This window comes from Schistocerca nitens, chromosome 1, assembly GCF_023898315.1.
Source record: "Schistocerca nitens isolate TAMUIC-IGC-003100 chromosome 1, iqSchNite1.1, whole genome shotgun sequence".
Lineage (NCBI taxonomy): Eukaryota > Metazoa > Arthropoda > Insecta > Orthoptera > Acrididae > Schistocerca > Schistocerca nitens.
Window position 1 is genome coordinate 598,054,048 of NC_064614.1, and position 12,061 is coordinate 598,066,108.

Here is a 12,061-nt window from a genome sequence, read left to right on the forward strand (position 1 = left end):
AGCAGTAATGATCCCAAAAGAGAGAAACATTATAAAAACTTCTGTACTGTATTAAGAAAAATTTTTAAAAAGTGCAGCAGTATACGCATTATGTCTGACATTAGCACATCTGATAATAAAATTAAAACAATTTGGAATATTGTTTTAAGGGAAACAGGGCAATCAAGAGCACAGGAAGATTGTATTTCTATCAAACTAAATGAAAAATTTATTAAAAGGAAGTCAGAAGTATATCTTGTAACTAATGAGGAGGTATTGAATAGGATTGGGGAGAAGAGAAGTTTGTGGCACAACTTGACTAGAAGAAGGGATCGGTTGGTAGGACATGTTTTGAGGCATCAAGGGATCACAAATTTAGCATTGGAGGGCAGCGTGGAGGGTAAAAATGGTAGAGGGAGACCAAGAGATGAATACACTAAGCAGATTCAGAAGGATGTAGGTTGCAGTAGGTACTGGGAGATGAAGAAGCTTGCACAGGATAGAGTAGCATGGAGAGCTGCATCAAACCAGTCTCAGGACTGAAGACCACAACAACAACAACAATCATTTTAAGTGTTCTAGAGAAAATAAGATCCAGCTATTCATTAAAAAATGCAAGGCAGTATATGGAAAAGGCAATACCCATGCAATTTGATAAAATTGAAATTCATCCACCTCTCCTACTGAAATTAGGAAAATAATAAAATCACTCAAAACAAGCTCACATGGAATTGATGGCCTTTCAGACTGAGTACTAAAAGCTTGTCACCAGCAAATAAGTAAGATTCTCAGCCACATATGTAGTAGCTCACTGAAACAGGGCATTTTTTCAGACAGACTGAAATACGCTATTGTTAAATCATTGCATAAAAAAGGGGATAGGTCTGATGCTAACAACTATTGTCCAGTCTCACTTCGGTCAGCTTTATCCAAAATTCTTGAAAAAGTAATGCATTCAAGAGTAGCATCACATGTTTATAGAAATGAAGTGCTAACAAAATGTCAATTTCGTTTTCAGAAAGGCTTTTCAACAGAAAATGCTGTATATGCCTTCACTGATCAAATATTAAATGAATTGAATAACTGAACATAACTCATTGGCATATTTTGTGATCTCTCAAAGGCTTTTGACTGTGTGAATCATGAGAATCTTCTAGATAAGCTTAAGTGTTGTGGTATAAGTGGGACAGTGCACAAATGGTTCAATTTATATTTAGCTGGAAGAATGCAGAAGGTTGAAATCAACATTGCAGATATTCTGCAAAAATTAGCAGAGTCCTCTAAGTGGGGAGGTATCAAGAATGGTGTCCCACATGGTTCAGTCTTGGGTCCCTTATTGTTCTTATCATATATTAATGACTTGCCACTATATATTCATGAAAATGCAAAGCTAGTTCTTTTTGCTGATGATACAAGTATAGTAATCACACCCAATAAGCAAGAATCAGCTGAGGCAATTGTAAACAATGTGTTTTAGAAAATTATTATGTGGTTCTCTGCAAATGCACTCTCACTAAATTCTGAGAAAACACAGTTTTACAGTTCTGTACAGTGAATGGCATAACACCATTGATAAATATAGACTATGAAAAGAAGTCTGTTGCTGAGGAAGAATATTCAACATTTCTGTGTGTGTGCACTGATGAGAAATTGAATTGGAAGAAACACATCGAAGATCTGCTGAGATGGTTAGGTTCAGCTGCTTATGCTGTTAGGGTTATTGCAAATTTTGGTGATAAACACAACAGTAAATTAGCCTGCTATGCCTATTTTCATTCACTGCTTTCATATGGTATCATATTTTGGGGCAATTAATCATTAAGAGAGAAAGTATTCATTGCACAAAAGCGTGTAATCAGAATAATAGTTGGAGCCCACTCAAGATTGCCTTGCAGACATTTATTGAAGGAACTCGGGATATTCACAGTACCTTCGCAATACATATATTCACTTATGAAATTTGTTATTAATAACCCATCCCAATTCAAAAATAACAGCGAAGTGTGTAGCTAAAACACTAGAAGATAGGATGACCTTCACTATTCTGGATTAAATCTCACTTTCTCACAGAAAAGGGTGAATTATGCTGCCACAAAAATCTTTGGTCGTTTGTCAAATAGCATTAAGAGTCTGACAGATAGCTAACCAACAATTAAAAGCCAATTAAGAGAATTTCTGAATGACAACTCCTTCTACTCAGTGGATGAATTTTTAGATATGAAGTAGTAGCTCTAAATCAATAATTAATTAATTATTTTGTGTAAAGAACACTTATGTTAAAGTGACACGTTCCACATCATTACGAAATGTCGTATTCACGATCTATGGAAGAAGGTGTAATGCATGTATGTAACTATGTACTACCTTCTGTCCCGCTCTCAATACCGATTTTGAAAAGGAAGAGGCACCATAGACAACCTAGGTCTCTTAACTACCGACATAGAACGTATTTATGCTTTTAATGGTTACTTGACGGCACTGTTTTTCGATGTTTTCGGAGCGTATGATATTGTGGACGTGAATGTCCTGATCCGGAAGCTCCAGTCAGTGGGTGTCCTACACTTCATTACCCGCAATCTTTGCTCTCTCCTACGGCAACGTGTAATCCGCATCAGACAACAGGACAATACCTTGCATGGACCGCGTATTTTCTGCAGAGGATTGAAGCAAGTCTCCATCTTAAGTCATATTCTTTATGCAGTGTACTCGTCAAACCTCAGCACAATTTTTGGTCCCACAGTAAAAATCCTAATTTACGACGATAACATCTGGATGTACAAGTTTTCTCTCAGCTTGAGAATGACGCTACGGTGGTTGGCTCGAGCGGCGTGCGTGCTGTATTCGTAGACGTGCAGAACTGGACTGAATCTGGCAGAAATAAAATCTTATCTTTACATTCCAGAGATGGACGACAACGCCCGAGATACGAGTAGAGCCTTTTACCATTCCAGGAAGGAGCCCAGTCAAGTGGCTTGGACTCATTGTCGACAGCAGACTGACGTGTGCAAGCCATGTGGAATATTTGATTTCCAAGATCGGTCGATCACTGATTGTCCCACGGCCGGTATCTCTCGTGTGGTGGGGAGCTGATGTTACAGTCCGAAATGATTCGGTCTTTACTGGATTATGGGTGCATGTTATATGTCAACGCCTCGACCCTTTGCTCTATAATACTCTCTGCCTAGTGCATTTAAATTGGAATACGACTTAGTAAACTACCATCCAACAATCTTCTATCAGCCCAGAGGACGGGATCGTTTCCTACCTGACTGCATAAATCTGGCCTTTATTCGTCAAATTTTCACTAACGGCTCCAAAGCAAGAGAGGGCACCGGCTTTTCTTACTTCTGCGGAGATCCACTGTCTTGGACTATGTTTAAGCTACCAACGGAAGCTAGCACCTTCAGTACTGAAGTTATTGCAGTTAAGGAAATCCTTCAATATGCGGCAAATCAGTTCGACGACATACACTCCTGGAAATGGAAAAAAGAACACATTGACACCGGTGTGTCAGACCCACCATACTTGCTCCGGACACTGCGAGAGGGCTGTACAAGCAATGATCACACGCACGGCACAGCGGACACACCAGGAACCGCGGTGTTGGCCGTCGAATGGCGCTAGCTGCGCAGCATTTGTGCACCGCCGCCGTCAGTGTCAGCCAGTTTGCCGTGGCATACGGAGCTCCATCGCAGTCTTTAACACTGGTAGCATGCCGCGACAGCGTGGACGTGAACCGTATGTGCAGTTGACGGACTTTGAGCGAGGGCGTATAGTGGGCATGCGGGAGGCCGGGTGGACGTACCGCCGAATTGCTCAACACGTGGGGCGTGAGGTCTCCACAGTACATAGATGTTGTCGCCAGTGGTCGGCGGAAGGTGCACGTGCCCATCGACCTGGGACCGGACCGCAGCGACGCACGGATGCACGCCAAGACCGTAGGATCCTACGCAGTGCCGTAGGGGACCGCACCGCCACTTCCCAGCAAATTAGGGACACTGTTGCTCCTGGGGTATCGGCGAGGACCATTCGCAACCGTCTCCATGAAGCTGGGCTACGGTCCCGCACACCGTTAGGCCGTCTTCCGCTCACGCCCCAACATCGTGCAGCCCGCCTCCAGTGGTGTCGCGACAGGCGTAAATGGAGGGACGAATGGAGACGTGTCGTCTTCAGCGATGAGAGTCGCTTCTGCCTTGGTGCTAATGATGGTCGTATGCGTGTTTGGCGCCGTGCAGGTGAGCGCCACAATCAGGACTGCATACGACCGAGGCACACAGGGCCAACACCCGGCATCATGGTGTGGGGAGCGATCTCCTACACTGGCCGTACACCACTGGTGATCGTCGAGGGGACACTGAATAGTGCACGGTATATCCAAACCGTCATCGAACCCATCGTTCTACCATTCCAAGACCGGCAAGGGAACTTGCTGTTCCAACAGGACAATGCACGTCCGCATGTATCCCGTGCCACCCAACGTGCTCTAGAAGGTGTAAGTCAACTACCCTGGCCAGCAAGATCTCCGGATCTGTCCCCCATTGAGCATGTTTGGGACTGGATGAAGCGTCGTCTCACGCGGTCTGCACGTCCAGCACGAACGCTGGTCCAACTGAGGCGCCAGGTGGAAATGGCATGGCAAGCCGTTCCACAGGACTACATCCAGCATCTCTACGATCGTCTCCATGGGAGAATAGCAGCCTGCATTGCTGCGAAAGGTGGATATACACTGTACTAGTGCCGACATTGTGCATGCTCTGTTGCCTGTGTCTATGTGCCTGTGGTTCTGTCAGTGTGATCATGTGATGTATCTGACCCCAGGAATGTGTCAATAAAGTTTCCCCTCCCTGGGACAATGAATTCACGGTGTTCTTATTTCAGTTTCCAGGAGTGTATTTAGTGTCACGGATTCGAGGAGAGCACTGGAAAACCTAGAAACGCAGCAACGCTAACCGCCATGTGCTCGGTGTAATGAAGTTAAACTATCAGTGTGAAAGTTATCATTAACTTGTGCAGTTATTATGGATCAAGGGACACTCTAAAAAATGAAATGAGCGTATGGCATCGTTGGCCGGGAAGCCTCAAGTGGGGAATTTCGGCAGCCAAGTGCAAGTCTTATTTCAGTCGACGCCACACTGGGTGACTTGCGCGCCTGTGATGGGGATGAAATGATCATGAGGACAACACAAAACCCAGTCCCCGAGCGGAGAAAACCTCCAACCCAGTCAGGGATCGAACCCGGGCCCACTTGCATGGGAGGCGAGCACGTTACCACCCAGGCAAGCAAGCGGACAAGGGACACTCTGGTACCTCGTGTAACGAGATGGCCGACCACCTAGCGAAACAAAGTGTGAGTGAGCGCCAGATTTGCTGCACTTGCCTTCCACATATAGGCTTTGCTACTGGCGTAAAGGAAAGGGTTCATTAAGAAGGGTCGAAGACGTGGGAGTTCTCACAACAGTTCAAAGGAAGGCATTATGCAGCAATACAGCCGGGTATTCCGCGAAAAACCTGATTCTCACAAATCAACCTATCTAGATGTCATACTACGACTATAACGCGCATCCGGCTGGGTCAAGGCTGCTACCATTCATATCTTTATAGGACGAAAGTTTAGCCATCTCTATACTGCAAACTCCACCCAACTGAGACTGCAGACCTCAACCATGTGATACTAGGGTGTTCAAGCTATAAAAAACAACGCCACAGGTTTCTTAAGGCCTTGATAAGAGCAGGAATTCCCCAACCAACATCAGTGGCGGACCTGTTTCGACAGCTGACCACAACGGACTATGTCAGTGTATGGGTCTAAGCACTATGGGACATCTGGGGTCCTCATTCCCCTAGACTTAGAACTACTTCAACCTAACTAACCTAAGGACATCACACACATCCATGCACGAGGCAGGATTCGAACCTGCGACAGTAGCGGTCCCGCGGTTCCAGACTGAAGCGCCTAGAACCGCTCAGCCACCGCGGCCGGCTGCCCATTTTTTACAGAAGTGGAAATTCAGTTATAAGTCAGACATAAAGGTTCCAGCACAAGAATATGGAGCGTGTTGAGTGTGTGGATGTACAGAGTGTACCATGAAATTAACCAAGAATTAATCTAATTTCTAATGCCTCTGTTGTATGTATGATATTGTATACCAAACCTGTAGTTACTTTTCTGGCTAAATGGTTAAAGAAGTAGGCCAGTGTAGTTTTATAACTTTATTTACGTCCGAGCCGTGGCTCTGTTATGATTTACATGATAGGAACTGATAATTTAGTACAAAGGGACTCTGTATAAATACTACTCTTTCTGGCTGCAGCTCCGAGGGGTGACCTACGTTAGTCTACAAGTCTACATGGATCATCAACAAGTCATCACCTCCAGGCTCTGCCGCTGCCAACTGCAGCCCTGCTGTTCGCACTAAGTCTGATGCAGTGGTCATAGTGCCCTACAACCTGCTGGCCATCTGCTGGTGTAACTCAGCTGCTGCTGGTTTATTACCCTGGAAGTGTACAACTAAAACTCGAGCCCAGGAGCGTGCAGCCACTCAGCCACCATTGCCTGTGTAAGCAAACTCCTTACTGTAAACCAGTGCTTACGTGAGCAGGCACTGCTGCTGCCAACCGTCTCACCCGCGCTGGATCTGTGATGGGGTCCTGCATGCCGCTGAACAATCAGGCTGCCTCTAATCTATGTGATAGTGTGATATCCATTATGGCTGCCTCCAGTTGCTGGAATCAGGGACCTTACTGTCGTTGCCGTCATCGTTTCACTGGTCGTGCGATACCACAAGCTCCCGGGCCACTTGCTGACGACCGCACCTCTTCACCAGCCTATACAGTTTATGACCTGGGGGAGTTGACTTCTGCAACCATCGTTACAACTGCTGTAGTCTGCTGAGCAATAAATGAATGTTCTAACAATGATGCTTTCATGACGATACGGGACGATTACAAGGCATCCACTCACTGCTCCACTGCTACCGTGTCCAGGGCAGTGATTTGCTGGCCTCCTGACCTCTGCCAACCCAGTTCCACCAGCAACCATAGAGGCCTGCCACCCCCAGGCTCCATAGAATGTGCAATAATGCAAAAGTGAAGATGTAACTCTGCCAGGCACTTAAACGTGATTTGCAGAGTATCCATGTAGATTGTAGATACTTCGTTTATTCAGAAGTCAACTCTAGTGAAAAGTTCCAAATGACAGTAGCTGATTGTGATGAGATGTAAAATCGACGATAAAAGGTAATTTCTCCAGTAATCAGTGACAGCCTACTTAGAATACTCAGTGCACACGAGATTCTTTCGGTAAGACTGTCAATGAGATAGAGTGTAACTTTGTACTTACGAATGTTATTTGGTACAAGGTGAGACAAATGCCACCCACGCAAAGGAGAAACTGCGCCAGAGGAACTGGATTCATCAAGTTTTCTAAGAAATCGAGGTATCTGTGAAAGAGAAACAGTAATGGTTGAAGCAATTCCAACGGTACTGGAGCAGAGGTGCAGCATACATAAGTAAAGGAAATATACACGATAATGAAAATAAAGAACAGATATTTCCACGTAACACGAACAAAAAAAAACACTTTCAACACTTATACAATCAACAGATTTATTGCTTTTGAGCTGTTATCCAGGTAGCATGATGCTAAAGAGACGCGTTTGAACTCACGGTCTCGTTGCTCATCATTAACGCTCTGCGCGCGTCTTCCACGATCAGTCCTGTAGGTAGAGGGAGGGAGCTCCGTCTAAAAATAGTAAAGGTTAGTGGTAACATTCCATGTGAAGACCCAAACCATTCTTGAAACCATTTTAAGAAAGTACCTTCAGCTGCCGTGGTGCACTTCTATCTCTTTATCAGAAGCCATAGGTATTGCATTTTTCATTTTTAGGCATGGGAGTACATATGAAACAGGTGGTGCATTATCGTTCGAGCAGCATAGACGTTGCAATGTGCTAAGATTGTTAGTTGATGAAAAGCTGTCAGGTCTCTAGCCGAGCGGTGGTGTTGAAATACCGCGAGAACGCGACGAGATCATTCTCGTAACCTACTAACTTCACTTCCACATAAGAGGATAAGCATCATACATCGAATTGCCCTACTTTGAACTCTTTCCATGTCCTCCGTCAACCCTATCCGGTAACGATGCCATATCACGAAGCAATGCCCAGAAGATGACCTACAGGTGTAGTGTAGGTAGTCTCTGTGGTAGATTTGTTGTATGTTCTAATTGGTCTGCCATAAAACGCAGTCTTTGGTTCGCCTTCCCCACAACACCCTTTTAAGTGATGTTTCTAATTTCAGATGTTCGTAATTGTACTCCCTATGTACTGACCCGACAAACTTAAAATTTCCAACCCCAAATTTAACATGTGTTGCTTCATACTCATGTTAAAGATGTTATGATTAAATGTTTCCCTGAGACATCTCTTCATTATCTACGATAGTGTTCGAAGCAAAAGAAATGAATTAAAATTTTTGCCACGGCCGGGACTCGAACCTGGGTCTTCTTGATTGCTAGGCAGAAATGCTAACTCTTCGGCAGTTCGTGCAGCAATGTTGACCATTGTATTGTGGTGGTGTAATGATTAGCATTTCTGCCGAACAAGCAAGAAGACCAGTCTTCGAGTCCCGGCCGCAGCACAAACACAGATTAAGAACGAGACATGGCCTATTAATACTTTCTTGGGAACCGCAGATATCACTTTTGAAGACTTCCAGTCAATTACTACGAAATATGACATTTCTATGCATTTCTTATTCCAGCTACACACCACAAAATATTTACAAGTCAGGACATTAATTTCAGTTGACCATCTTCAGACCTAATATATATATATATATATATATATATATATATATATATATATATATATATATATATATATATACGGAGCTAGTACATGGTACGAAACATAGCAAAAATTACAGAAACAAGAGATCAGCAATCAATTTAAGCAAAAAAGAAACATTCGCATGCCCCAACAGAAAAAGTATACTACTCATGTCCAGTCGTATATGTGAAAATGATACACTCACATTCATTAGCCATACAAGGTTCGTCTTATCTCTATAAAATTTTTACTTCCACACAAATAATTCGCTATTAGCAGTAAGGTACGTTACAAAGGGTACCTTAAGCCACTACTAGTCATTTCCTTTACAGTTCCACCCGCAAATGGAGCGAGGGAAAAACGACTATCTATACTACGCCGTAGGAGCCGTAATATCTTTTGTATTCGTGGTCCTTACTCGAAATGTACGTTGGCGGCAGTAGAATCGTCCTGAAGTCAGCCCCAAGTGCGGTTCTATAAATTTTCCGGTAAGTATTTCACGAAAGGAATGTCGGTTTCCTTCCAAGGATTCCCATATCAGTTCACTGAGCATTACCATAAAACTCGCGAGTTTATCGAACCTATCGGTAACGAATCTAGCTCCAAGCCTGTGAGCTGCTTCGATGCTTTCCTTTACTCCGACCTGAAAGGGGATCCCAAACACTCGAGAAGTACTCAAGATTTGTTACACTGGTGATCTACATGCTACCTCCTCCATACACTACCGGAAAAGAAATTAGTATGCCCTTTTAGAGGTTTCCAGTTCACTCCGGATTTATTGCTGCAACAGTGCATATGAAGTACACGAGACAATTACAATTACAGATAAATAGCGCAAACGGTTCTGACGTACAAGGTGTCGACCCATGCTGAAATACCACGTGGCGTAGCCTCTACAGGTGGCAACGCAGGTGCTGATTCTGACACCCAGCCCATCGTACTGATGGTGAATACTTTCCTGGCATGTGTTATGCCACACCTGCTTGACCTGTTCACGTAGTTCTGTAAGAGTTGTTGGTCCAGCGATTGTGCTGGCCAGGGAAGTTGCTGAATGTCTTGCATATCGCGCTGAGTTTCACATGCAGTATGTACGCGAGCGTTACCCTATTGGAGCAACACATCACCGTCCTGTTGCAAGAACGGCTAAAAAAGGGGTCTAAAAACATTTAGCACATACCGAGATACCGAGCGCTGGTTAGCGTCCTGAGGTGGGGCCAGTATGTCTTGGGAGAATGCACTCAACTTCACAGCGCTGCCGCGCGGGGTAGCCGTGTGGCGGAGGCGCCTTGCCACGGTTCGCGCGGCTATCCCTTGTCGGAGGTTCGAGTCCTCCCTCGGGCATGGGTGTGTGTGTTGTCGTTAGCGTAAGTTAGTTTAAGTTAGACTAAGTAGTGTGTAAGCTTAGGGACTGATGATCTCAGCAGTTTGGTCCCATAGGAACTTATAGTCTGGGAGACGAGTCTTTGGTATTGACAGCTCGGTAGTGTCTTTCCGTTGCCTAGCGACCGCAGGCAGGCAGCCAATGACGGCCTGACTGAGCGGGTAGCAAGGGCCACGTTGCCGCTCTGAAACCCGGTCGCGCGCGCTTATGAAACTTACCAGTGTCTCGCGTGCAGGCGGTGCGGTCGTTCGTCGTTTGTCTGAAGTTGAATTCGCAGTTTATTTCGTTTTTGTTGTTTTTAGTGTTTCTTTGTTTGTTTCGTTGTAAACAATGTATAGTGCGGCGGGTAGTACCAGCCCAACACAAGAAGTGAAACGGAGGAAGATAAGTGTGCTACACACCCAGGCCCGTGAATTCGTGTGCTCTGTGAGGGATTACTTTGAGAAAGAAAAGGACAAAGGTGGGCCCTTAATTCCTGTTGTTCAGGTTGTGAAGAGAACTGCAGCAGCATTGAAAATAAGTAAGAACACTGTTGTAAAGATAGGGAAAGAACAGTATAGTGTAGATTGTGACGAGAGTGGCACAACAAAGCTGCACACACCAGGAAAGAAGCGACCGAGAAATAAGCAGGTGACAGCTTTGGACGATTTTCAGAAAGACGTGCCGGCCGAAGTGGCCGTGCGGTTACAGGCGCTGCAGTCTGGAACCGCAAGACCGCTACGGTCGCAGGTTCGAATCCTGCCTCGGGTATGGATGTTTGTGATGTCCTTAGGTTAGTTAGGTTTAACTAGTTCTAAGTTCTAGGGGACTAATGACCTCAGCAGTTGAGTCCCATAGTGCTCAGAGCCATTTGAACCATCAGAAAGACGCTATTCGTCGTCATATATTATAAGAGAAGGGAACATCCCACTCTATCTAAATTACTGGTGTCGCTTCAGAAAGACGATCTTTTTAAAGGGAGCAAATTTTCATTGCGTACAGTGTTGAAAGACATAGGCTTCAGCTATTCACTGTTTAACGGACGCAAAATATTAATGGAAAGGACAGATGTAGTTGCATGACGGTGCAGATTTATGCGCAGGATCATGGGTGTGGAATTCGAAAGTATAATGTGGTTAGATGAAACTTGGGTCAATGCCAGCCATTCTTTACGTAGAGGCTGGAATGATGGAACGCCCGAGGGGACAATGGCAGTGCCTGTTGGCAAAGGAGGGCGTATTATTGTCTTACATGCAGGAACATCGAAAGGTTTTGTGCCAAACTGCTTGAAAATGTTTCGGTCAAAAAAGACGGGAGATTACCATGAAGAAATGAACAGTGTAGTATTTCAAGAATGGTTCGAGACATCGCTTATGACGAATCTGACAAGTCCATCAGTGATTGTTATGGACAATGCGCCTTATCATTCCGTTGTTCACGATAAGGCACCAACCTTGGCAACAAAAAAGACGATATGATTCAGTGGTTGAAACGGCGAAAAGTAGATTTCAGAGAAGATTTAAGGAAGGCGGAACTGCTCGAAATTGTGGCACAAAAGAAACACCAATTTTCAACATATGTAATTGACGAGATTGTTAAAAGGCACGGGCATGAAATCGTTCGGCTTCCTCCATACCACTGTCACTTCAATGCAATTGAAGGAGTGTGTGCGCAGATAAAAAATTACATTGCTGCAAACAATAAAAAATTCACGATCTCTGAAGTGGAAACTCTCCTTCCAGCAGCTATCAATAAAGTGACAAGCGAGACGTGGGATAAAATTGTAAACAGCACTGCAAGTGCCATCAGAGAGGCGGCCAAAACCGAGGGGGTTGTGGAAGAATGCATCGAAAATTTAATTATACATCTGGGAGAGAGCAGTGATAGTTCGAGT

The 12,061-nt window shown here is 44.6% G+C and overlaps 1 protein-coding gene across 1 annotated transcript in view; it reads right to left on the reverse strand.

The window, feature by feature from the left end:
* LOC126236516 (odorant receptor Or2-like) overlaps positions 1-12,061 on the reverse strand; it is a 113,842-nt gene that overhangs the window by 44,534 nt on the left and 57,247 nt on the right. The window contains exon 3 of the mRNA XM_049945885.1: positions 7,319-7,418. Coding sequence (XP_049801842.1) covers positions 7,319-7,418 — 100 coding nt within the window. The remainder of the gene's footprint in view (positions 1-7,318; positions 7,419-12,061) is intronic.